Here is a 27,399-nt window from a genome sequence, read left to right as displayed (position 1 = left end):
ACAGTTTTTTCACCATTATCTTGTTCATGTCTGTCTTATTCACTGCTGCATAGCTAGTGCATCACATGGTGCCTGGCCCATAGTTTGTGTTCAAAAGATATTCGTTGAATGACCTGAGATCTGAAGAACAAATGAAGTGGAATTGGGGAGATGTGGAGAAAGTTTCACTCAGGGAGAACAGCGTATGCAAAAACTTGGAGGCTTGAGAGACTAAGGAATAGTTTAAGAATTTCAGCATGGAGCCGGGCACGGTGGCTCAAGCCTGTAATCCCAGCACTTTGGGAGGCTGAGACGGGCGGATCACAAGGTCAGGAGATCGAGACCATCCTGGCTAACACGGTGAAACCCCGTCTCTACTAAAAAATACAAAAAACTAGCCGGGCGAGGTGGCGGGCGCCTGTAGTCCCAGCTACTCCGGAGGCTGAGGCAGGAGAATGGCGTGAACCCGGGAGGCGGAGCTTGCAGTGAGCTGAGATCCGGCCACTGCACTCTAGCCTGGGCAACAGAGCCAGACTCAGTCTCAAAAAAAAAAAAAAAAAAAAAGAATTTCAGCATGGAAAGGCTGGCAGGGGCACAGATCATGAAGGGTCCAGCGTAACCTTTCCTGTTAAGGAAGGTGGGTTTCCTTTTGAGCCAGTAGAGACCCTCACTGAAGGGTCCTAAACATGGAAGTGATATAATTTGATTTAACATTTATTTAATTAATTTATATTTATTATTATTATTTTTTTCGAGACACGTCTTGCTCTGTCGCCCAGGCTGGAGTGCAGCGGCACCATCTTCGCTCACTACAACCACCGCCTCCCGGGTTCAAGCAATTCTCTGCCTCAGCCTCCTGAGTAGCTGGGATTACAGGCATCCGCCCCCACGCCTGGCTAATTTTTGTATTTTTAGTAGAGGTAGGGTTTCACCATCTTGGCCAGGCTGATCTCGAACTCCTGATCTAAAGTGATCCGCCCACCTCGGCCTCCCAAAGTGCTGGGATTACAGGCGTGAGCCACTGCACCTGGCCTTATTTATGTTTTCAAAAGATATACACTGCCTATAGTGTAGAAAATAGAATCCAGAGAACAAGACTGAAATAGGGAGGCTGTGACAGTATTGCAAGTTAGAAATGGTTCTGGTCTAAATCAGGGTAGTGGCAGCAGAAATGTAGAGATTACATAAATAGATCTGGTAGGAGGTCAAAATGATGGGACTTGGTGACTGAATGGGGGATGTAGGAGAGAAAAGAATTAAGGGTGTAACCCAGGTTTCTGCTCTGACTGGTGTCATTCACTAAGGTAAGACACAAAGAAGGACAAACAGGTTGGAAGGAGGATGCCTTGAGTTTGGAAGAAGCTGAGGTTTTAGGTGTCTCTGGGATATTCAGGTAGAGCTGCCTAATAACCAGTTGAATGCATGGGTCAGGAGAAATATCTGGTTTTGAGGTATCAATTTGGGAGTCATCAGCAAAGATATGATCATTGAAGCCATGGGAGCAAATTAGATAAAGAAAAGAGTGGCCTCTAATCCGAGGCTGCTGTTTGCTCAAGTGGATCACTTGAGGTCGGTAGTTGGAGACCTGCCTGGCCAACATGGCAAAACCCCGTCTCTACTAAAAATACAAAAGTTATTCGGGCGTGGTGGTGCGTGCCTGTAATGCCAGCTACTTGGGAGGCTGAGGCAGGAGGAATAGCTTGAACCCAAGAGGCGGAAGTTGCAGTGAGCCTAGATTGCACCACTGCACTCCAGCCTGGGCGACAGAGCAAGACTCTGTCTCAGAAAGAAAAAAAGAAAAAAAAAAAGCATATATAGAGAGAGGATGAGAGAGCTCAGACCAAAGCCCTAAAGAGCACCAGCATAAAGCTTTGGACAAAGAGAAGCCTGGAAAGTAAAAAAAGAATTACTAAGGAAGCGGAAGAAAAACAAGGAAAGTGCAGTGTCATGGAAGTGGTTTAAGGAGGAGGGAGTGGTCAACAGTGCCAAATGCTATCAAGAAACCAAGTAGGATAACCTCTGAAAAGATTCTATGGGGGCTGGGCGCGGTGGCTCACGCCTGTAATAGGGCGGGCGAATCACAAAGTTAGGAGTTCGAGACAAGCCTGGCCAATATGGTGAAACCTCGTCTCTACTAAAAATACAAAAAAATTAGCTGGGCGTAGTGGCGGACGCCTGTAATCCCAGCGACTCGGGAGGCTGAGGCAGGAGAATCGCTTGAACCCAGGAGGCGGAGATTGTAGTGAGCCGAGATCGTGCCACTGCATTCCAGCCTGGGCGACAGAGTGAGACTCTGTCTCAAAAAAAAAAAAAAAAAAAAAAAGAAAAAAAAAGATTCTATGGGATTTAGTGAGATTCTTCATGGCAGACCCTGATGAGAGAGAGCCGTTTCAAGCAAGTAGTGGAGGCAGATTGGAGTGGGTTGAAAGATAAGTAGGAGGTGGGAAAATGAAGACAGTTGGGTGTAGGCAACTCTTTTGAGAAGTTTGTGGAAGAGAAGAGAAGGAGGTGGTTGGAGAGGGAGAATTCTTGGTAATTGTTTATTTGTTTTTAGATGGAACAGGCCTGAGTATGTTTAGATGCTGTTGGGAAGGAGCAAGGACAAATTCCTAGGCTTCGTAGCAAAAAGTCAAGAGCTTCCTCTACGGTGGCTTCTGTTTACTCTCTGCAGTAGGTCAGGTTATTTGCTGAGGGTTACAGAGCAGATGGAGAAGTTGGGGGTTTGAGGGGAAAGGAGGTCTGAAATGGCCACTGTGGAGAACGGGAGGGAGAGCTGACTAGTAGGGTTGTGGGTCAAAACTGAGGGCCTGGTAGAAGCTGGGAACCATGGGTTTATAGTGGCACAAATCTGTGAAGTTGAATAGTTTTCTCCAGCAATGTTTAGCTGCCTGGGTGCAGGCATGGCAAAGGCGGACAGTTGGACTGATTCAAGATTGGGATGTTGCCAGACGGATGCGACAAATCAGGGAACTGAGGGTATTTAAGAAAGTGACTAAGTAAGGGACCATGATATCTGGTCTGAGCACAGTGAAGGAGAATCAGAGACAGGTCCTCTATGAGCTCAGCCCTAGGAACACTCAGGAACATGCGGAAAGGCTTTTGGAAAAGAGAGTGAAAGGCAAGCAGAGGGGAGAAGACCTGAGATGGGATGGAAGGGCAGATATGGGGGAAGGGGGGTTGAGCCCGGAGACTTGACTGTGGGGAAAGCAGGCTGAGGGGGAATTTTTTAAGGGGCAGGAGGGCCTTGAGAGCGGTAGCAGCGAGAAGTGAGGCGGCCCCGAGCGAGGGGGCGTGGTCAGGCGCAAATCCCGGGCGAGGGGGCGGGGCCCCGGTAACTGGGTCCCAGCGCCGCTGTGGCTGCGGCTGCCTCTGCGAGGCTCCCGCCTCCCCACCCCCTTTCCCAGGGCTCCTTCCCGCCCGCCGCCGCCGAGCCCCAGGCCGAGGCTGGGGAGGACACTGGAGCCCGGCCCAGGCCGTTCTCCTGCCCCAGGGGCTGGAGCATCGTCTGGGACGACTGGCTGAAGGCGAGCCCCGCAGCCTAAGCGCGGCGCACACGCGCGCCCCCGGCCACCGCCGTTCTCTTCCCTCCCCTCTTCTCCCCTCCCCTCTCCTCCGCCCCCGGCCTCGGCTGCGGCGGGAGGAAGAACGCTTTCCAACCAGCCAGGAGAGCCCAGATCTATTCCCATTCGGGGAGAAAGAAGAGACCCCGCACTTGGATCCGACCGACTTCTCGCCCCGGGGCCACGGAAGTGGCTCGCAGTCTACGAGAGAGTCCCCGCCGAGCGTAGCCCTTCAACCCTCGCCCAACCGCAGCCGCATAGACAGCGCTCCCCAGCGGGCCCCCGGCCCCGTCGAGCCCACTCCCCGCACGGGGCCGGGGCCGGGGCCGGCGATGCCTGGCACGGCAGCGGCGGTGGCCGCGGCTGCTGCTGCTACTGCCACCGCTGCCACGGCTGCTGGCCCGGGCCCGGGCTGGGGGCTTGAGTCTCCGCAGTGGGGCTGAGCCCGCAGCCCCGCCCCCCGATCCTGAGGCCGCTGCTCCGCCGGGCGCCGGGCCTCCTCCGCCCGCGCCTCCGCCCCAGGAGCTGGAGCCAAGCGGGGAGCTCGGGCCCCGCGCCCAGGCCCGGACCATGCATGGCCACCGAGCCCCGGGGGGCGCCGGGCCTTCGGAGCCCGAACACCCGGCCGCGAACCCGCCGGGCGCCGCTCCGCCGGCCTGTGCCGACTCGGACCCTGGAGCCTCAGAACCCGGACTGCTGGCGCTCAGGGGCTCAGGTTCGGCTCTTGGCGGCCCACTGGATCCCCAGTTTGTCGGACCCTCGGACACCAGCCTGGGTGCTGCTCCAGGCCACCGGGTCTTGCCCTGCGGTCCCAGTCCACAGCACCACCGGGCCCTACGCTTCTCTTACCACCTGGAGGGCTCGCAGCCTCGGCCTGGTGAGTGAGTGACCGAGAGAGCATGGGAGCCCGGGCCACGGGCCTGGTACTGGAAGCGGGTTCTTGTTCTCGAGTCCTCTAAGCCCCACCTCGGGACAGGCTCCCTTACCTCGGCCCTTTGGGTCCCCTCAACCCTCTTCCCCTCCCCACGCCCCTTGGCCTTGTGTCCAGTCCTTTCAACCTCTGTCCCCATCTCCTCTCTCTGTCCCTTGTGCCCCTCAACCACTCCAACCCCCTTCTTGTCTGTCTGCTGAGGCTAATGGGAGAGGGAGCACTCGCGAGAAAAAGAGGGAGGATTGCAAGGAAGCAGCGGATATTTGGTTGGGGAAACCAGGGTTTAGTTTGGAGAACAGAAGAAAAAAAAGGAGTCTTCCATTTGCCAAGCGCCTACATTGTACCAGGCACTGGACTGGGTGCTTTACGTAGATTTTCATTTCAGCTGCAGGAACCCTCATGAAGTAGATACTATTAGTCCCATTTTGTAGGGAAGGAAACTGAAGCTCAGAGAAGTTAAGCTACTTGCCCAAGGTCACACAGCTAGTAGGGAGCCAGGATTTGAACCAGATCTATTTGTGTCCAAAGTCTGTGGTCTTTCTGCTTCCCCAAACTGAGGCTGGAGACCATGAAAGTAATGCCAAGCCTTCTGCTTATGTGATTTTCTCCTGTACTATTCAGCAGCCCTGGAGTATGAGCAGAAAAAAAAAAGAAGGATGGTGGATTGATCCAAGGTTGGGATTTTGCCAGGTGTGTGTGGCGGGAGAGCAAGGGAAGGAAGGAGTAGACGGTGCTGTTGAGAGAGAAAGGTGGAAGAGGTGGGCCTTGGGAGTCAGGCTAGAGGAGAAGGTTGGAGGGGCTGATAGGTAGGGAGACAGCAGAAAAGCCAACAGAGGCAGAAGCCAGTTGTAGCAGGAGCTGGAGAGCTGCAGGGCCACGAGGTTGGTTGTGATGTGAAATCAGGATGGTTTCTTGGGTTTGAAAAGGTGGAGCAGCTCTAGGTCAGGCTGAGGCCACAGACCACTGCCTTTGTGCTACACAGGCCTAAGTGTCTGAGGAGCCCAGCAGGACCTCCCCCATATGGGGACATTCTCATATGGGCCTGAGCCCAGGAGCCACAGAAGAAGAGCACAGCACATCTGCCCTGCCTTCCACTGGGACTGAAGGAGTTATTAAGCCTTTGGGGGCTCCCGGGTTCACACCTCAGGTTCCACAGATCTCTGGGACCATGGCCTTGCACCAGGTAGCAGTAGTGAAGTATAAGGCATGGGCAGGATGTACCTTTTGCTGCCGTCATGACCTTGGGCTAGGCATGGAACCTATGGGAGATTTCAGGGGGCTCCTTCCGTGTGGGCTGAAGATAACCAACTGGCAACAGGCCCTTAACGCCCTGGCCTGCATGTTACTTCTGCTGGCTTTCCAAACTCCCCTTGACACTGTGTAAAGTCAGTGCCTTTTTTCAGATGCCAAAACAGGCCACAAGCACTCCCACCCCAGGACTTTGCATTGGCTTTTCCTTCTGGCTGGAAGCTCTTCCCCTAGCCCTCTCTACCTGGCTTGCTCCTCGTCTTGCATGTCTCAGGTCAAATGTCACCTCTTCCAAGAGACCATCCCTGACCACTTTAGGTAGGGCCACTTGTGAGCCTCCATCAGAGACTGTGAGTGTGCTTCCATCCTTGCGCTTAGTACAATCTGAAATTATCTTATTGTATGTGTGTACTCGTTTATTGCCTGTCTTCCTTCACTAGAATGTGAGCTCCATGGGGGCAAAGCGACTATATCTCTTTTGCTCACTGTTGTATCCCCAGCAACTAGCACAGTGCCTAACACACGGTAGTTGCTCAATAAATCCTCATTAAATAAATGCCTAAACAGATACTAAAGAAGCATATAGTAGGCCCCGCAGTAACTACTGCCTAAAAGAAGGACACCAGGCCGGGCGCGGTGGCTCACGCCTGTAATCCCAGCACTTTGGAAGGCCAAGGCGGGTGGATCACGAGGTCAGGAGTTCAAGATCATCCTGGCTAACACGGTGAAACCCCTCTCTACTAAAATACAAAAAAATTAGCCAGGAGTGGTGGTGGACGCCTGTAGTCCTGGCTACTCGGGAGACTGAGGCAGGAGAATGGTGTGAACCTGGGAGGCGGAGCTTGCAGTGAGCCAAAATCGTGCCACTGCACTCCAGCCTGGGAGACAGAGCGAGACTCCGTCTCAAAAAAAAAAAAAAAAAAAAAAGGACACCAAATTCCTGCCCTCTGGATACTCTTGATCTGAAAGTCAGTAGCTGGGCAATGTCTGGACCCCTAGTCTCTGGCCTCTGTAATCAATACATGGTGATGATTCTGAGTATGCCTTCCCAATCCACCAATTCATTCAAATTACAAATCATAATACCCTTCCTAAACCACTCTCCTCCTCCCCAAAAAGGCAACACAGAGTTCCCAGGATCCTTTTCCCCAACGAAGTCCCTGCCTCTGTAATTGCATAGTGGGTGTCTTTTTTTTTTTTTTTTTTTTAATTCAAGATGGGGATTGCGAATAAGGCAAGTGTCAGGGAAGGACCTGGCCTCCCATTCTAACTAATTCACTTTGTGACCCTGAATGAGTGACTTCCCTTCTCTGAACCTCAGTTTCTTCATCTAGAGAATGCAATGAGGAGTCTATGAGTTAATGGTTGTAAAGCCTGCAGCATGGTATAAATCCTCAGCAACCAGGAGTTTAAAAATAAATAAAATTGAGTTAAAAAATAAGAGAAAAACCTTCTGAAGAAGAGGCGGAGGAATTACTCAGGCCCTGACTAGGTGGGCGCCGGGCCATGTGATTCACTGCAGCATGGGTTGTGAGAGGCCCGCCTCCCCCACTGCCCAGCTGGCCCAGGGGTAGGCACAAGTGACTTGACTTCTCTCTCCACAGGACTCGCCTATAATTGGCCCTAAGAGGGCAGGGTTAGTGGTTGTAGGGTGTGTGTGCACCAGAGAGAGAGAGAGTTTCCTGAACTTCAATTAAAGGGTTGAAACATTCTGGTCCACATGTTAAGATTTCCGTGTGCCTGCTGACTTCCTCCCTAACACTGCTGAGACCTTTATTGAATCACCATCTTCAGGGCTCAGTGGCTCATCCTGGGGGTGGGGGGAGGCTTTTAAAAATAATAATTGTATCTTATCCATGTGAACAGCCTTGAATTGCTTCAAAGTGCTTTCTCTTTTAGTGATCCTGTCTGCTTCTTGGTGGGGAAAGGGACAGTTGTTATTATGCCGATTTTGCAGGTTGATTAAACCGAAGGGTCACTGGGAAAACCCAATGAAATGCCAGAGAGGGGTTTGAGAGAGTCAGAAAGTGGTTTGCTTGCAGGGGTTTGCAGAGATGGCGGCTCTATTCCTCAGGGTTGAGGCCTAGAATGTCCTTCCAGATGCGGGGATTGTGGGGATATTGGTGTCTGACCCTAGCTAAGTCAAAGGAGTTGTACCTGATGTTAGAGCCGTTTTGTGGGTAATGGGGGAAACTGAGCCAGTTGAGGGGGGCAAGAGGAGGGGCTGACTCTCATTTGGATCCTGAGGCATCTTCAGAGTCTCCAAGAGTAAAAATTGGAGTTAGAAAAGACCCTAGATACTGTCTCATTCTGGGTTTCCCGAACTGAGTGAGCATCAGAATCTCTTGTTGACCTTAAAAAGAAATGTGATTCCACACTCCACCTCAGCGCTCCAGAATCTTGGGGTTGACAACCAAGGAATCTATTTTCAAAAGCTCCTTAGGTGATTGTGATGCACAGCTTAGAGTGGGAACCACTAGTTAAGTCCGTTTTCCAGATGGGGCAGTGGAGGCTCAGAGAGGTAGTGATTTTTTTTAGCCATGGTCCTACAGTGAGTCAGCATCATTAGGGCCAGGAGAATACATCGGCCTACCCCTCTAAGGCCCTTTCCCCAGGGACCCATGTGGGCTTCTGTTAACTCACTCCTAACCCCAAACGGAGGCACAGGATTAAACACAAAGGGAGAGTCAACCTCTCGCCCTCATACACACAAACACTGGCTGCCTCAGTTTACCCCTTATTCTCAGCTCTCGTGAATGGCTGCCATTTGGCAGTTCAAATTGGAAGGCAGTTGCCATTCTGGGACTCTAGGCAGAGGAAACCCTGGCATCATCAGTGCCCAGTGCAGGGTCTGGCCCTAAGAAAGGGCTCTAGAGGGGTGTCAAGAAAGGGTTGTAGAGCTAGAGAAGAACATGGAGGACAATTCAGGTAAGAGGTTTAGTGGGAGCAAAGGCAGCGAGACATGGGGCACTGGGGAATAGGGCTAGTATTGGGAGGAGTGGAGTGACAAGGCTGAGAAGGAACTTTCTTCTGAGGACGAAGAGAAACCATCAAAGGGTTTATTAACGGGAATGATGTGCTCAGATGGGGGTGTTTGGAAGCTCTCCCTAGCTGCATAGGGAGAATGGATGGAAGGGGTGCAAGAGTGGAAGCAGGGAGACAGGCAGGTGAGTGTTGCAGTCTTCCCAGAGAGAGGTGATAGTAGCTTGGGTTAGAGCGATGGCAGGTAAGGAGGGTAAGATCTGAGAGATATTTAGATGCTAGCATGGACAGGCCTTGGTAGTAGCTTGGATGTAGAGGCTGAGACAGAAGGCAAAGTCCAGATTGCTCCATGTTGTTTTCTGAAACCAACTGCAGTGACCTGGTGGATGTTGGTGGGGCCATCTATATACAAGAGAGGGAGGAGGTTTGAGGGAAGATAGTAAATTGTGTTTGAGACAAGTTGAATTCGAAACGCCTGCGGGTACATGCAGGTGAAGATGGCCAGCAGGCGTTTGTGGGTTTGGTTCATTTTTGTTTTTTACTACCCAGGATGATCACTTTTAATATTGTGGTCTGTTTTCTGCTAGATCTTTTTCTACATATTGGTGTGTATTTTACATAATTGAAATCATATTATATGTTCAATTTTATATCATGCTTTTTCATTTAATGTATTTTTCCAACATCATTAAAAACTCTTCATGAACTTTTTTTGAACATTTTAATGACTGCGTAATAATATGCCATTGTATGGATTTACCATAATCTTTTTTTAAACTTTTTTTTTTTTTTTTTTTTTTTTTTGAGACGGAGTCTCGCTCTGTCGCCCAGGCTGGAGTGCAGTGGCGCGATCTCAGCTCACTGCAAGCTCCGCCTCCCGGGTTTACGCCATTCTCCTGCCTCAGCCTCCTAAGTAGCTGGGACTACAGGCGCCCGCCACCTCGCCCGGCTAGTTTTTTGTATTTTTTAGTAGAGACGGGGTTTCAGTGTGTTAGCCAGGATGGTCTCGATCTCCCTACCTCGTGATCCACCCGTCTCGGCCTCCCAAAGTGCTGGGATTACAGGCTTGAGCCACCGCGCCCGGCCTTTTTTAAACTTTTATTTTAGGTTCAGGGGTACATGTGCAAGTTTGTTATATGGGTAAACTGCATGTCAGGGGGATTTGGTATACAGATTATTTCACCACCCAGGTAATAAGCATAGTACCTGATAGGTAGTTTTTCAGTCCTTACCCTCCTCCCTCCCTCCACCCTCAAATAGGCCCCAGTGTCTGCTTTTTGTTTCTTTGTGTCCATATGTACTCAATGTTTAGCTCCCATTTATAAGTGAGAACATGCGGTATTTGGTTTTCTGTTCCTGCCTTAGTTTGCTAAGGATAATGGCCTCTAACTCCATCTGTGTTCCTACAAAGGACATGATCTCATTCTTTTTTATGGCTGCATAGTATTCCATGGTGTATACATAACACATTTTCTTTATCCAGTCCACTATTGATGGGCATTTGGGTTAATTCCATGTCTTTGCTATTGTGAATAGCACTGTGATGAACATACATATGCATGTGTCTTTATGGTAGAACAATTTATACTCCTTTGAGTATATACTCAATAGTGAGATTACTGAGTTGAATGGTAATTCTGCTTGAGTTATTTGAGAAATCACCAAACTGCTTTCCATAATGACTGAACTAATTTACATTCCCACCAGCAGTGTATAAGCATTTCCTTTTCTCTGCAACCTGGCGTGTTATTTTTTGACTTTTTAGTAATAGCCATTCCGACTGGTGTGAAATGGTATCTCATTGCAGTTTTGATTTGCATTTCTCTAATGATTAGTGATGTTGAGCATTTTTTCTTTTCTTTTTTTTTCTCTGTCACCCAGGCTGGAGTGCAGTGGCTCTGTCTCAGCTCACTTCAACCTCCGCCTCCCAGGTTGAAGCAATTCTCCCACCTCAGCCTCCCAAGTAGCAAGATTACAGGTGCTTGGCACCACACCCAGCTAATTTTTGTATTTTTAGTAGAGACGGGGTTTCGCCATGTTGGCTAGGCTGGTCCAGAACTCCTGACCTCAGGTGATCCAACTGCCTCGGCCTCCCAAAGTGCTAGGATTATAGGTGTGAGCCACCACGCCCGGCCGATGTTGAACATTTTTTTCATATGCTTATTGGCCACATGTATGTGTTCTTTTGAAATGTATCTGTTCATGTCCTTTGCCCACTTTTTAATGGGGTTGTTTGTTTATTGCTTGTTGATTTAAGTTCCTTACAGATTCTGGATATTGGACCTTTGTCAGATGCATAGTTTGCAAATATTTTCTCCCATTTCTGTAGGTTGTTTACTCTGTTGATAGCTTCTTTTGCTGTGCAGAAGCTCTTTCATTTAATCAGGTCCCATTTGTCAATTTTTGTTTTTGTTGCAATTGCTTTTAGTGCCTTCGTTATGAAATATTTGCCAGGTCCTATATCCAAAATGGTATTTCCTAGGTTGTCTTCCAGGGTTTTTATAGTTTTAGGTTTTACATTTAAGTCTTTAATCCATCTTGAGTTGATTTTAGTATATGGTGTAAGAAAGAGATCTAGTTTCAGTCTTCTGCATGTGGCTAGCCAGTTATCCCAGCACCATTTATTGACCAGGGAGTCCTTTCCCCATTGCTGCTTTTGTCAATTCTGTCAAAGGTTAGATGGTTGTAGGTGTGTGGCCTTATTTCTGGGCTCTCTATTCTGTTCTGTTGGTCTGTGTATCTGTTTTTGTCCAGTACCATGCTGTTTTGGTTACTGTAGCCCTGTAAATATAAAGTCGGTAGTGTGATGCCTCTGGTTTTGTTTTTTGTTGTTGTTGTTGTTGTTGTTGTTGTTTTGTTGTTGCTGTTGAGACAGACTCTCGCTCTGTCGCCCAGGCAGGAGTGCAGTGGCGCGATCTCAGCTCACTACAAGCTCCGCCTCCTGGGTTCACGCCATTCTCCTGCCTCAGCCTCCGGAGTAGCTGGGACTACAGGTGCCCACCACCACGCCCAGCTAATTTTTTGTATTTTTAGTAGAAATGGGGTTTCACCGTGTTAGCCAGGGTGGTCTCAATCTCCTGACCTCGTGATCCACCTGCCTTGGCCTCCCAAAGTGCTGGGATTACAGGCGTGAGCCACCGCGCCCGGCCTTTTTTTTTTTTTTTTTTTTCTTTTTGAGGCTGAGTCTCACCCCATAACCCAGGCTGAAGTGCAGTGGCATGATCTCAGCTCACTGCAACCTCCTCCTCCCTGGTCCCAGTTCAAGCAATTCTCCTGCCTCAGCCTCCCAAGTAGCTGGGATTACAGGCACACACCACCACGCCCAGCTAATTTTTGTATTTTTAGTAGAGACAGGATTTCGCCACGTTGGCCAGGCTGGTCTTGAACTCCTGACCTCGTGATCTGCCTGCCTCGGCCTCGCAAAGTGCTGGGGATTACAGGTGTGAGCCACCGTGGGTTTTTTGTTTTGTTTTTGTTTTTAGATGGAGTGTCACTGTCACCTAGGCTGGAGTGCAGTGGCATGATCTCAGCTCACTGCAACCTCTGCCTCCGGGACTCAAGTGATTCTCCTGCCTCAGCCTCCTGAGTAGCTGGGATTACAGGTGCCCACCACCATGCCTGGCTAATTTTTGTATTTTTAGTAGAGACGTGGTCTCTCCATGTTGGCCAGACTGGTCTCGAACTCCTGACCTCAGGTAATCCGCCCGCCTCGGCCCCCCAAAGTGCTGGGATTACAAGCTTGAGCCACCATGCCCAACTGGCTTTGTTCTCTTTATTTCGGATTGCCTTGGCTATTTGGACACTTGTTTCTATATTAATTTTTAAATAGTTTTTTAAAATTATGTGAAGAATGTCATTGGTAGTTTGATAGGAATAGCATTGAATCTGTAAATTGCTTTGGGCAGTATGGCCATTTGAGCGATATTGATTTTTCCAGTCCATGAGCATGGAATGTTTTCCCATTTGTTTGTGTCATCTCGCAAGCAGACGTTTGGATGTAAGATTGGAAAGCTCAGGAAAGAGGCCTGGGCCAGTGATGTTTGGGAGTTTTCACCACCAACGCATACCATGTATAGATCTGGGAGCCAGTCCCATCCTTGAAGACAGACAGTAAGGTTGGCAGGGTGACACTCAGATGAATTATTCAGTACCTGCTGGAACTTTGCCATAGAAATGCCTTTTTTCGGGGGAAAGCAGTTTTTAAAGTATATTTTCATGAAGCTGAGACCCAGCCGTTTTTAAAGCATATTTGAGGGCTGGGCACGGTGGCTCACACCTGTAATCTCAGCTACTCGGGAGGCTGAGGCACGAGAATCACTTGACCCCGGGAGGCAGAGGTTGCAGTGAGCCGAGATCACACGACTGCACTCCAGCCTGGGTGACAGAGCAAGACTGTGTTTTTTGTTGTTGTTGTTTTCTTTGTTTTGTTTTGTGTTGTGTTGTTTTTGAGACAGAGTCTTGCTCTGTCGCTCAGGCTGGAGTGCAGTGGCAGTCTCATCTCACTGCAACCTCCACCTCCCGGGTCCCCGTTCAAGCAATTCTCCTGCGTCAGCCTCCCCAGTAGCTGTGATTACAGGCACAAGCCACCATGCCCAGCTAATTTTTGTATTTTTAGTAGAGACAGGGTTTCACCATGTTGGCCAGGCTGGTCTTGAACTCCTGACCTTGTGATCCACCCACCTTGGCCTCCCAAAGTGCTGGGATTACAGGCATGAGCCACTGTGCCCGGCCAAGACTGTGTCTTAAAAAATAAAATCGACCAGGCACGGTGACTCACGCCAGTAATCCTAGCACTTTGGGAGGCTGAGGCGGGTGGATCACTTGAGGCCAGGAGTTTGAAACCAGCCTGGCCAACATGGCATAATGTTTTCTCTACTAAAAATACAGAAATCAGCCAGGCGTGGTGGCTCACGCCTGTAATCCCAGCACTTTAGGAGGCCGAGGTGGGTGGATCACAAGATCAAGAGGTTGAGACCATCCTGGCCAACATAGTGAAACCCTGTTTCTACTAAAAATACAAAAATTGGCTGGGTGTGGTGGCACATGCCTGTAGTCCCAGCTACTCGGGAGGCTGAGGCAGGAGACTCACTTTAACCTGGGATGCGGAGGTTGCCGTGAGCCGAGATCATGCCACTGCACTCCAGCCTGGCGACAGAGTGAGACTCCGTCTCAAAGAAAAAAAAAAAAATCATCCAGGTATGGTGGCACACGCCTGTAATCCCAGCTACTCAGGAGGCTGAGGCAGGAGAATTGCTTGAACCCAGGAGGCAGAGGTTGCAGTGAGTCAAGATTGTGCCACTGCACTCCAGCCTGGGTGACAGACCGAGACTCTGTCTCACAAAAAATAAAATATAAAATAAAATAAAAACTTGCCGGGCACGATGGCTCACGCATGTAATCCCAGCACTTTGGAAGGCCGAGGTGGGTGGATCATGAGGTCAAGAGATTGGGACCATCCTGGCAACATGGTGAAACCCCGTCTCTACTAAAAATACAAAAATTAGCTGGGCGTGGTGGCACACACCTGTAGTCCCAGCTACTCAGGAGACTGAGGCAGGAGAATTGCTTGAACCTGGGAGGCGGAGGTTGCAGTGAGCCGAGATCTTGCCACTGCACTCCAGCCTGGCGACAGAGCGGGACTCCGTCTCAAAAAAAAAAAAAAAAAAAAAAAAAGCGTATTTGAGGCCAGGCATGGTGCCTCACACCTGTAATCCCACCACTTTCGGAAGCCAATGGGGCAGGATTGCTTGAGGGCAGGAGTTCATGACCAGCCTGAGCTACATAGTGAGACCCCATCTCTACAAAAAATGTTTTTAAATTAGCAGGGCATGGTGGTGTATGCCTGTAGTCACAGCTACTCGAGAGGCTGAGGTGGAAGGATCACTTGTGCCCAGGAGTTTGAGGCTGCAGTGGAGTATGATTGTGCCACTGCACTCCAGACTGGGTGACAAAGTGAGACTCTGTCTCAAAAAATAATAAGCATATTTGCATGAAACTGAGACCCATTTCATGTACCCAGGGTAGCTGGCTATTGCAAAGTATTGAGGGAGGAATACTTCTGAAAAGCAAATCAAACATGGGTAAAGTAAATTTGTGTGGTTTCCCTCGGTGTTCTCTCTGTTGTGGGCATCCTGAGAGGGCAGTGAGGGGGTTTGCTTATGGAAAGGAGAAGAGAGGGCTTGGGACAGGAGGAGGTAGTGGGGTCTGCTGGCGAGTTTTGGAGAGCAGTAGTTTGAGATTCCAAGGGAGAGTCTGGGGAAATAACCAGATTTGGTTCCTAGTCCACTAGGGCCTTCCAAACAAACACAACAAAATGTAAAGACTCTGGGTAACTGGGAAAAGGACTTCTCCAGACAAGACTAAAAGAATAGAAGCTTCCAAATTGCAGATGGTTGGCACTGCGCTCTTGGCCGTTTCAGGCCCCTCTGTCCCTGGGGGAGGGCCCAGGTGAGGCTGCCTGCTTCCTCAAGGGAGAGTGGAGTGGCAGCTAACAATGCCCCAGACAAACCCAAGCCATGGCCTTCTGGGGGCCAGTTAGCTAAATGCCTTAGGCAGATGTGGAGCTGGCCAGACGCTGGCTGGGTGGGGCTAGGACCTGTCTGGAATGAGGGCAGGAAATGCAGTCTGCCATTGGCTAGCACCACAGAGTTCAGTTCCCTCATCTGGAGAGAGCAAACATCTTTGGAGCAATGAGTCCAGCCTCTCTGGGCTCTGGTGCCCAGTTCCTTGGACCTGGAAGGTGTGACACCTCCAAACAGTGTCTGAAAGCACACACAGCTCCGGAGACAAGGCTGCAGGGCAGTAGCCGAGGGAGCCTCAGCACTCCTGGCTCTGCTATTGGTTCACCGTTCCTCCAGGCCTCCCTTCCCCTCTCAGGGTCTTAGTTTCCCTATTTGTAATATCCCAGACCTGGTCATTGTGGTATCAGTAAATAATACTTGGTGAGCAAACAGGTGACAGGGGAAGGGAAAGTGAACGAGGGGAGCAAGGGGGGCATTTCTTTCTTTAACATGTACCTGTTGAGTGCCTACTATGTGCTAGGCCCTGTGCTAGGTGCCAGGTAGGCAACAAGACAGTCACTATCCCTGTCCTGGTGGAGCTGATATCTAGCAGGAAAGACACACTACAAGCAATTCCAAGTGCAGATGCTGCAAGAACACATGAGGATGGGGGGAGTGGGCGGACAGGGCAAAGAAGATAAATTTGAGTTGAGACCTGAAGGATAAATAGGAGTCCAGAGGTAGGGAGAAGCAGACTAGCAGTTCGGGTCATGGGAACAACACGTGCCAAAGCCTTAGGCGGAAGAGAGCACTTTCGAGGAACAGACAAACGGCCATTGTGGCTGGAGCGTGGGGCGTGGGGCGGGGAAATGTTCCTGAGCTAGGCCTTCCTTGTCCCAGTGCTCAGGAGTTTCACCCCCGAAGGCAAAGGGAGCCCTTCACAAGGCTGAAGGGATTGCAGGGGACTGTGTTTTCCAAAAGCTGGCAGTGGTGTAGAGAATGCCTCGTAGAGGCCCGGAAGATGGGAGGGAAACCAGTTAGGGGGCTGGATGGGGAATGAAGCATAGGGATTTTAGAGCAACTGAGGACAGTGCATCTAAAGGACTCGGGGCGTGGCTGGACATGTGGGTTGAGGAAGAGGGAGAAGCCTAGGACTTGGGCAGCTGGGCGGATGGAGTTGTCCTTCCTGCGATGGGGAAGGCAGGAGGAGAAGCAGACCAGGGCTGGGGTAGGAGTGTCGTTCACAATGTGCTGAGGCTGAGGAGCCTGAAGACAGGACATCTAGGTGACAGCACCCAGTTGGCATCAGACATGCCTATCTGGGTCCCAGAGTAAGGGCAGGTGGGTGAGGGGCACAATTATGTAGCTGAGACTAAGAGGGAAGAGCCCTCCTTGGCGCTTCCCCATGGCCCCTGCAGGGAAAGGGTTAAATCGCGGAGGGAAGACGCCTGTGGAAAGCGGGAAAGGCGGGACTGGTAGGGCTGGCCTCTGGGAGCTGCAGCTGGCATAGAAGCCCTTCCGGCCCGCCGGGGGCCTGCTAGGCCTGGGCCGCCACCGCCCACACCACTGCCTTTGCCTTCGCCTTTGCCTTCCCTGCTTCCCCTCCGGCTCCTTCCCTGCTCCCCTAGGCCGGGGCCCCCCTACCTAATGCATTCCAGGTGTAGACACCGCACGGGTGCGGGAGGGGCAGGGAAGGCTGGGGTCGCTTTCACCGCATCTCTTAGGGAGCATCTCCCAGGCTCGCTGACTGCTTCTCTGTCTGGAGAATTCCCTCAGGGATCTCTGTTTGGGCCTCCCTGTCTCTGGCGGGGGCCGGCAGCAGAGAGAGCCCCCCACACCCAGGTCTGCCACTTTCTGAAGTGTCATGTGACCTTGGGCAAGTCACCTCACCCCTCTGAGCCTCGGTTTTCTCAACTGGAAAATGGGGTTGTCATTCCCACCTTCTAGGGTTGTTGTAAGGATTCAATGCCACAGATCCATCCCACAGCCCTTGGCATGGCACATTGTCACCACGTTCAACAGATGGCCCTGGCCTGCCCTTTTTGTCCCTGCCCCTCTGCCTGGGCCTGTATCCCTCGCTGACTGCCATGCCCTGTGTGGACCTTTCTGTCTTTTGTCTCTCTTCTGACTTGTCCCTTTTGTCCATCTCCCTCTATGTCCATCTCTGGGTCTCTGTGGTTTTCCTGTCCTCTCCCTCCTTGTGTTTGTCCCAGTGTCTTTCTCTTATCATCTGTCTTTTCCCCTCATGATCCGTCTGTGTCTCCAACTCTCAGATTTGGTCAGGCCTCTGGTGAATGGGAAGGGAGATGGGTGGGTGTTGGGGTCCCTGGGGTTGAGGCAAGGGTCAGAGGGACCATCCCCCTAGCGGCTTTGCCTCACGGGAAGGGGAATCTCAGCCAGCGTGGCAGCCCCAGCATCGGGTAATTACTGCTCCCAGTGCTCCCAGCTGCAGCTCCACTCCCTTCCCTTCCTGTCCTCTGAAGTCCCCAGCTCCTCCCGGGGCGAGGGGCCGGGGGGAGGAGTGGGGGGTGGAGCTACCGCCCCCTATCCTCTGGCCTCTAGTCTAGAGAAGCAGGGAGGAGGTGGCTGGGCCCTCACAGTAATCAAGCAACTGGAAGAGGGATGGGCTGCTTATGCTCTCATGTGGCTGCTTGGTTTCTGTGTGTGTGTGTGTGTGTGTGTGTGTGTGTGTGCGCGCGCGCGTGCATGTGCCTGGCCTTCTTTGTCCCCGTGGATCTATTTTGTGTGTGTGTCTTAATGTTCTTGTTTCTGTATGGCCATCTGTGTGTTTGTATATAGATCCATGTGTGTCTCTGGGTCTGTATGTGTTACGTGCTCCTCTGTGCCTGGTTGTACGTCACCTTGGCACTAAGCATATGGGAGTTTCTAGATGTTTCTGCATGTGGGTCTCCTTAGATCTTGTGGACGTGTCTGTCTGTTTCTATACCTGTGTCTGTTCCCGTGCCTGCGTCTGTCTCTGCATGCCCCCTATAGGTGTATGGTGGTGGTTGTGGTGTAGGGAAGGGGGTGTCTGCTTGCTTTTATCTTTTGGCCTTTCCTAATCCTTCTTCCTGGTGTGGAGCCTTCTTGCAAACCCAGGACATTACGGGCTCCAAATATATGCTTCACTCCTACCTCCCCACCCAGTATCCACACTTTTGCCCACTCTTCTTCCCTTGTCTGCAGAACCATTCTCAGTCCATCTATACCTAAAAAAACACACCCCAGCCTGGATGGTGCAACTAAAAACCACCTCCTTTAGGAAGTCTTCTCTTCTCCCCGCTCCAAATGTGATTTCTTTCCCAACTCAGCAGTCACTGAAGATGTGCTCTGTGACTCTGGACACAGACACACTTGGGATCTGGTCCCAGCTCAACCACTTTTAGCTGTCCTCAGGCAAATTATTTTGCCTCTCTGTGCATCAGTTTCCTCATCTGTAAAATGGGTAATAGCTCACCGGATCATTAGGAGGATGCCATACGAGAGCATCAACACACCACCTGGCCCAGAGTAGGTGTTCAGCAGTTGAATCCTCATATCTTATATCCTCTGCTAAAAAGTGAACAGCTTGAGTTCCAGAGATTTCTGCATGTTCTTACAATCTCCTGCTCTCTCTTCTTTAGGCATCCTGCACAGGGCAGAAGGTAAACCGGGTCAGACAGAACAAAAGGCAGATTCCAATTCGGGGAACTTCTGACAAGTAATGCATGGGCCAGCTCCCTGAGCCTGCTCAGACGCAGAGGAGACTGGGCCCTTCCAGGGAATGGGAGATGGGACCTGCAAGGCTTCTACTCAAGGGCAAGAGCATGGGAGATAGGGCAAGGCATAAACAGCAGGGGTAGAATGAGCCTTCAGGATCAGCTAACTCAGACAGTGCAACGTGATGGCCCACAAGTTAAATTTGACTCACAAGTTTCATTTGGCCTGCCCACAGTTTTTAAAATTAAGGGATTTCACATGAAAAACCTGGATTTCCCGGCCGGCCACAGTGGCTCATGCCTGTAATCCCAGCACTTTGGGAGGCCAAGGTAGGTGAATCACCCGAGGTCAGGAGTTCAAGACCAGCCTAGCCAATGTGGTGAAACCCCATCTCTACTAAAAATACAAAAATCAGGCAGATGTAGTGGCGTGCACCTGTAATCCCAACTACTCGGGAGGCTGAGGCTGGAGAATCGCTTGAACCCAGGAGACAGAGGTAGCACTGAGCCGAGATCACGCCACTGTACTCCAACCTGGGTGACAGAGTGAGACTCTGTCTAAAAAAAAAAGAAAAGAAGAAGAAGAAGAAGAAAAATCTGGATTTCTGAATTCCCTTGAAATATTGGAAGACCTGACAATACAGGGCCGCATTACTGCAAGGTGACACCTGCGTGGAGGGGAGAAGCTGCTGTTTCTACTTCAGGTTAGGCATGTGCTTTCCATTTTAACCCAGTCCCCACCATTCCCTATGGCCTTAGACTGTCCCACTCTACAGAAAGTTCCTCAGTTTATACTAGGGTCCGCACTTTACACAAACATCTTTCTCTTTAAAGAAGGGGCCCCACTTTACAAAAAGGAGTTCCCCTATTTAACAGTCTTCTGTTTTGTCATGATCCTTAAGAATTCTTCGGTTACAAACAGGCCATCCATTTTACAAAAGGGCCTTTAGAGAACTCTTGTCACTTTACAGAATGTCCCTCCACTTTGAAGAAGGCTCCTGTTTTTGGAAAAACTTCCTCCCTTTACAGAAGGGCCTTCTGTTTATTAAAGAGACCTCCATTTCACAGAAAGTGTCTCGATTTTGAAGGATAGAATGCTCTTTAGGAAACTCGAAAGAGTTAGGAAGCTCCTGACTTGCCAGAATGGCCCCCACTTCTTGAAAGTGTCTTCACGCTATAGAAAGTGCCTCCATTTTTCTGCAGAGTCCTTATGTTCAGAAGAACAGTGGACTTCAGAGAAGGAACCCCTGAGCTACCTACAGGGTTCCTGTAAACAGCTCCTTCTGCACATTTCACACTTGACCGAGCTTTGAGTTTGAACTTTCAGAGACAACATCTGCTAGGTCAGGCAAGGTCTGGGTGCAGTCTGGCCTTGAAGGTGGAGTGGGGCAGCTGGCCTGCAGCTCACATTCAAGGGGCAGTTGGGAAGAGGTGGGGCAGTTATGGCTGTTTTCTTGTTTTTTTTTTTTTTGTCAAGCAGAGAGATGCCCCTTCGCCCCACAGAATTGGCTTCCCAAAAGGCACTTTCCTTTCTGCTGTTCTCCACTCCCTCTGTTCCCTTTCCCCACCCCACCCCCAGGAATTCCAGCTGTCCCTGGAGCCTACCTCTCAGCCAGGAAAGGAAGAGATTTGAGGGCTGTAGGGAGAAGTTTGCCTGGGCTCTCAGGAGGCCTGTGTGCTAGGGGCCGGCTTCTGCTTACCCTAGGATCTCGTCGCCGATTGTTCACAACAAGCAGAACACATTTCTCCCCATTTTAGCATCTCTGCAGAGCGATCTTTCATAGCTCTGGGCCCCAAATGGGGAAATTGGGGCCCAGAGCTTTGAAACCACTTGCCCCAGGACACCAGGGAGTTAATGACCAGGGTCCAGTCAGGGGCCCTAATAGCTGTCTTGAGAGTAAGCCAAGGCTACAGTAGCTGGGAGAAGCAAGAGGGGTTGCTATTAGCTAAGGAGGGGGAAAGTTGGCAGCTGAAATTCCCAGGAAGGGCTGAGGGAGATGCAGGGTCCAGTTCCAGTGGGAATGGGCAAAAGGAGCCCTTGTCCTCAAACTTAGCTAGATGCTGGACTTTATCTGCCAGTAAACCCAGAAGCATGTGCTCAGGACACCTGCCACGCGGGGGCATGCAGCAACCAGAAACAATTTTTGGAAGGATTTTCCTATTTCAACAACAATAAGTTGTCATGGGAAAATTCAAACCTCAGCTACACTTCTTGACACTTATTTTACAATTTTTTTTCTGGTTTGTATTTTGAATTGAATTTGAATGGGGAGGACAGGGCACCATCGTCTTCACTGCCCTACCACCTCTCATAGGAGTCCTGCCCTGATCTGCAGAGCTGTCCTGGTGAGCAGAGCTGGGTTCTGTGTCTCTCTGGCTGAGTTTGCTTGTGTTTCTCAGTGTATCCACAGTTTTACGTTGGGTTGCAGCCTACAGCCCGTGGGCTTATGTATCTATGTGTGTAGTTTTGTGGCTTTGTGATGTGTGATTCTGTTGGTTTTCAAGTTTAACCCATATCGCTCTGTGTGTGTGTGGCAGGGTGGGTCACTGTGCTCTTTCCCTTCGTTGTCCCATAGGCTCCCCCAAACCAAGGAACTGCTATTATAGTCCTTTTTTCCAGATAAAGAAACTGAGGCTCAGGTAGATGGGGAGACTTGCCCAGGGCCACACAGCTAGTAAAAGGTAGTGTTGGAATCTAAACTGAGGTCTGTGCAAGTCCTAAGCCAGCTGTTCCTAATACAAGTGCTGCAGCAGTTCAATCCATGCAGTCCAGTCAGTGATCATGATGACACCACCCTTGTTGGGAATAGTCAAGTATCATGGCTTTTTAAATTAGTGACTTAAAAAAAAAAAAGACCAGATTCAAGGCCATCCCTGAAATAACGGCACTGTCATGAGCATTCAGATGCCCATTGCAGAAAAAATTGGGTAGAGTCCCTAGCCTGCTTGAGGCTTAAGTGGACAAGAGTCTGGGGGAACTCTGGCTACCAGGTGCTGTCTTGAAGGCCTGGCTCTGCCACATTCATTTGGAAGCTTTCCCTGACTAGGGTTGCCAGAATTAGCCTTCAAAAACTATTTAATACAATTAGATTTGAATTTCAGATATACAATAAGTCATTTTTTTTTTGTTTTTAGACAGGGTGTCACTCTGTTGCCCAGGCTGGAGTGCAGTGGCATGATCTCGGCTCACTGCAGCCTCCGCCTCCCGGGTTCAAGCCATTCTCCTGCCTCAGCCTCCCGAGTAGCTGGGATTACAGGCGCCTGCCACCACGTCCAGCTAATTTTTGTATTTTTAGTAGAGACGGGGTTTCGCCATGTTGGCCAGGCTGGTCTTGAACTTCTGACCTCGTGATCTACCCGCCTCGGCCTCCTAAAGTGCTGGGATTACGGGCATGAGCCACCACGCCCACCCCAACAAGTCATTTTTTAAGTATAGCTTGAGAAATTTTTAGTATAAGTATTCATGAGACATATTATACTAAAACATTCCTTGTTTATCTGAAATTCAAATTTAACTGAGTGAGCAGGTGTGGTGGCTTACACCTATAATTACAGCACCTTGGTAGGCTGAGGCAGGTGGATCACCTGAGGTCAGGAGATCGAGACCAGCCTGGCCAACATGGTGAAACCCCATCTCTACAAAAATACAAAAATTAACTGGGTGTGGTGGCAGGCATCTGTAATCCCAGCTATTGGGGAAGCTGAGGCAGGAGAATCGCTTGAACCCCGGAGTCGGAGGTTACAGTGAGCCGAGATCGCGCCATTGCACTCCAGCCTGGGTAACAAGAGCGAAACTCCGTCTCAAAACAAAACAAAAAAATTAACTGAGTGAGTGTCCTGTAGTTTGGCCACCCTATCGGTTCCCCTCCCCTGAGCTTCCCCAGTCCCCACAGGCTGACCCTCCTTACCTTTCCTGAGTTAGAGTCTTTTGTCTTTGAGATTGGGAACTCCCTGAGGGTAAGAGTCAAGATTGCCCTTCTGGCCTGATGAATGCCTGGGGGGCAGGGGTTTGAGAGTGGGGCAGGAAGGGTGCACACCCCACCCCCATCCCCATAGCAGAGCTGGCACAGTGCAATGGCACTCCTGGGGTACCTAGAGTATGCTTTCCGTAGGTGACAAGAGATGTCCAAGTGGCAGTGGTGGTTGTGTGTGTGCAGTTGTGCCAAGCACGGTGCACAGACACAAGTAGCTCTGTGGTTCTCTCTCTGGGTCTTTGAGGGATGTGCCCAGTTGGTGTGTGGCTGGATACATTTCCACAAAGTATTACCAGATTTGGTGGTCGCTGGGTGTGGTGGTACACACCTGTAGTCCCAGCTACTTGGGAGGCTGAGACAGGAGGATTGCTCGAGCCCAGGAATTCAAGACCAGCCTGGGCAACATAGTAAGACCTCACCTCAAAAGTAAAAAATAAAAAAGATTTGGTGGTGTGACCAAATGTGTGTGAGGGGGGCTTTTTGGTGATCTCTGCTCTACTGGGCACTGGGGAATTGTAAATCCATTTATGGAAGGGGCAGTGCTGGTGGAGGATCTTGTCAGGTGTGGAGGTGTGGGTGTAGGTGTGATAATGTTGTGGATTATCAACCACAAGAAAAATAGGCAGGAATCGGGCACATACTGGCTCATGCCTGTAATCTCAGCACTTTTGGAGGCAGAGGCAAGAGGATCTCTTGAAGCTAGGAGTTTGAGACCAGCCTGGGCAACAAAGAAGGTCCCTATCTCTACCAAAAAAAAAAAAAAAAAAAATAGCCAGGCATGGTGGTGAGTACCTGGAGTCCCAGCTACTTGGGCTGCTGAGATGGGAGGATCACTTGAGCCCAGGAATTTGAGGTTACAGTGACCTGATCACACTACCGTGCTTAACCCTAAGCAACAGAGAGATACCCTGTATCCAAAAAAGAAAAAAAAAAAGGGCTGGAGAAAATGAATCCAGGACCTTGCTGGGTAGGGACAGGATGGGGCAGTGGGAAGGGCTGTGGTTTCTAGGAAGGAGGAGGGGGGCCTACCCTGGGAGCTCCCCAAGGGCAGGGATGGGATTTTCTCATCCCCAAGCACAGGGTCTGCTAGGTTCAAAAATATTCTGGAGACCAAACTCAGCCAAGGAAAGCCATAGAGTTCAGCATGGTCATGAGGGGCCACTGAGGGCTAGCTGAGAAGTTTCTTTTTCTTTTTTTTTTTTTTTTGAGGCAGAGTTTCACTCTTGTTGCCCAGGCTGGAGTGCAATGGTACAATCTTAGCTCACCGCAATCTCTGCCTCCCAGGTTCAAGCGATTCTCCTGCCTCAGCCTCCCGAGTAGCTGGTATTACAGGCATGCGCCACCATGCCCAGCTAATTTTGTATTTTTAGTAGAGATCGGGTTTCTCCATGTTGGTCAGGCTGGTCTCAAACTCCCAACCTCAGGTGATCCACCCACCTCAGCCTCCCAAAGTATTGGAATAAAGGCGTGAGCCACCGCGCCCGGCCTAGCTGAGAAGTTTCTATTTTCCCATGGACAGTGGGGAGTTACAGAAGGTTCTTGTGCAGGTAAGTGGCATGATCTGAGCTGGACTGTAAGAAAGTTCATTCAGCCACCTGGAGGGAGCAAGACTTGGAGCCAAGGAGGCCACTGAGGGAAAACAGCAGACAGGGAAATGTAGGCAGAGAGACAAGGGAGAGGGAGTTCTGAAACAAGAGGGAGGGATCTTGAACCTTCCCCCGCTCGGTGAAACCTAGCCTGGTTCTTGGTCAGGCCTAGGCTCCTAAACTGGACCCCTGTTCAATTCCCTGTGGACAGGGTTGAGGGGTGTCCCTCTTACTAGCTACACTGCAGTTTGTGACTTTCTGAAGCCCTTGGGTCCACCCTGCCCCTCCTGGTTCCCCTCTTTTCCAGCTTCCCCTTGGAGAGTGGGGTTAATAAGAAGGAATCCAGTCCATGACCAGTCTGCCAGAAAGTGTGCCATTCATTGACTTGCTCTGCGACCTTGGGCAAGTCACTGCCTCTCTCTCTGACCCTATCTCCTTACTAGAAACTGGGCTGATAATCTCTGTTCCTCTCACCTGGGACTCCAGGGAATCTTTGCATTTCATTTGGCCTCCTCTTCCTGCAGGGCTGCCTGCAAGGAGGCAGAGAGAATGGAGAGGCAGGCCTTTCTGTGGGCTCTCAGGTGAGATGGGTGAGGAGGGAGCAGTGGGTGGGCTAGGGCAGGGCCATGGAGAGTGGCATGTATGGTCACTCCATCCCGAGGACCAGCATTGGAGCAGGAGGAGAGCAGCCTTATCCAGAGGCCCTGCTGCTTTGCTACAGATAGGGTAGGAGGGCTTGCCCAGAGAGGCCTGCCTGCATTGAGGTGTGGAGATAAGTGGGCTCCCCCAGGCCCAAGGAGGCAGACAGGGGCCACCAGGGACCCTGGCACCTATGTGTATATGTCTGAGGAGGGGTCTCTGCATGGCAGGGTACCTGGCTTTACTCACTGCATCTCTGGCCCTGTCAGCTTCTCTCTATCTCTCTCCCTTGCTCTGGCCATGTGTCTCTCTAACCACGTCTCCGCCTGTGCCACCCTCCAGGTGATTCATCTTCCTCACCCCCATGCCTAGGGGGAGGGCAGGGCAAGACCAGGCCAGGATGTGCTGAGCAGGGCAGGGTAAGCGGCACAGCTGAGCGGAGAGGAGCGCCTCCTCCATTCTGGCCAGGCCCTGCCAGCTTAGGTGGGGAAGGAAGTGAGGAACGACACCCAAAGCAAGGTACAGAGTTGGGGAGGGGCGCTCGGCCTGGGGCCTGGGGCACCCTGTTCCCTCAGTGCTGGGAAAGGACCCTGATCTGAGTCCCCTGGGGTGGACCTGACTGGGATGTAGCCAGGGGTGAGGTCAGGGGCCTAGGGAAGCTGCTGGAACCCTGTGGGTTGGGCTATTTCTTCCCTCCGGGACTGGGAGACCTAAAATCCCCTGTGACTCTTTCTGCCTGTGTGACCCTGGAAGGGGAGGGTGCAGAGGTGTGTGTGTGTGTGTGTGTGTGTGTGTGTTTTCACAACAGTTTGCATGTGACATAGTGACTGTTTAGGAGGTGGCAAGTGTCCCACAGGTGTGTATATTCCTGGGCCTAAGGCTAAGACCCAGGGACACTGTGGATGTGTTTGTTAGATGAGTATGACATAGTAAATGACATTTGTCCCTTGATCTCCATGGGGAATTGGTTCCAGGACGGCCTGAAGATACCAAAGTCACCAACACTCAAGTCCCTTATATAAAATGGCATGTTATTTGCATCTAAACTATGTGTATCTTCCTGTATACTTTTTTTTTTTTTTTTTGAGATGGAGTCTCTATCACCCAGGCTGGAGTGCAGTGGCGTGATCTCGGCTCACTGCAACCTCCACCTCCCTGGTTCTAGCGATTCTCCTGCCTCAGCCTCCCGAGTAGCTGGGATTACAGGCACCCACCACCACGCCCAGCTAATTTTTGTATTTTTGTAGAGACAGAGTTTTGCCATGTTGGTCAGGCTGGTCTTGAACTCCTGACCTTGTGAACCACCCGCCTCGGCCTCCCAAAGTGCTGGGATTACAGGTGTGAGCCACCGCACCTGACCCTTCCTGTATACTTTAAATCATCGCCAGATTACTTAGAATATCTAATACAATGTAAATGCCATGTAAATAGTTGCTATACTGTATTGGGTTTTATTTATATACTTTTTATTGTTGTATTGCTATTTTTTGTTTTTTTTCCCAAACATTTTTGATCAATCAGCCTCCATGCAGAGGCCGAGGATGCAAAACCAATGGATATGGAGGGCCACCTGTATGCCACATGTCTGATTGTGAGTTTGTGATTCTGAGTGTGTGGTATCATGTGACTTTATGCTGTTTTGCCACTGTATGTGATTGTGTCTGACATGGTATAATTGACTCTGTGTGCCTATAGTGTTTGTGTGTAACCATGTTTGCAGGTGTGACATTATGGTGTGTATGACACTCCATGGCCCTGCAATTGTGAGACACAGTGTAAATGACAATGTACATCTTTGTGACTCAGTGAGACCATGTTTGAAGAATGTCTAGCTGGGTATATGATTGTATGTGGCTGGGCAGTTATATGAGGCTGTGTGTGAGATGGTAGAATTGCCATTGTGGGCCGGGCGCGGTGGCTCAAGCCTGTAATCCCAGCACTTTGGGAGGCCGAGACGGGTGGATCACGAGGTCAGGAGATCGAGACCATCCTGGCTAACACGGTGAAACCCCGTCTCTACTAAAAAATACAAAAAACTAGCTGGGCGAGGTGGCGGGCGCCTGTAGTCCCAGCTACTCGGGAGGCTGAGGCAGGAGAATGGCGGGAACCCGGGAGGCGGAGCTTGCAGTGAGCCGAGATCTGGTCACTGCGCTCCAGCCTGGGCGACAGAGCAAGACTCCGTCTCAAAAAAAAAAAAAAAAAAAAAAGAATTGCCATTGTGTGACTGTGTGTCTTTGTGATTGCATGACCATGTTTGCAGGTGTGTGTGATACCGCGAGGCTGTGTGATCGTATGTGAGGTT

General features: G+C 50.6%; 1 protein-coding gene across 1 annotated transcript in view; it reads left to right on the top strand.

Moving 5' to 3' along the window:
- The first annotated feature begins 3,312 nt into the window (after positions 1-3,312).
- Positions 3,313-27,399, top strand: part of FGD1 (FYVE, RhoGEF and PH domain containing 1) — a 52,364-nt gene continuing 28,277 nt past the window's right edge. The window contains exon 1 of the mRNA XM_005593676.4: positions 3,313-4,416. Coding sequence (XP_005593733.1) covers positions 4,110-4,416 — 307 coding nt within the window. The 5' untranslated portion in view covers positions 3,313-4,109. The remainder of the gene's footprint in view (positions 4,417-27,399) is intronic.

The sequence above is a fragment of the Macaca fascicularis genome, chromosome X (assembly GCF_037993035.2).
Source record: "Macaca fascicularis isolate 582-1 chromosome X, T2T-MFA8v1.1".
Classification (NCBI taxonomy): domain Eukaryota; kingdom Metazoa; phylum Chordata; class Mammalia; order Primates; family Cercopithecidae; genus Macaca; species Macaca fascicularis.
This window is presented reverse-complemented; position numbering and strand designations above follow the sequence as displayed.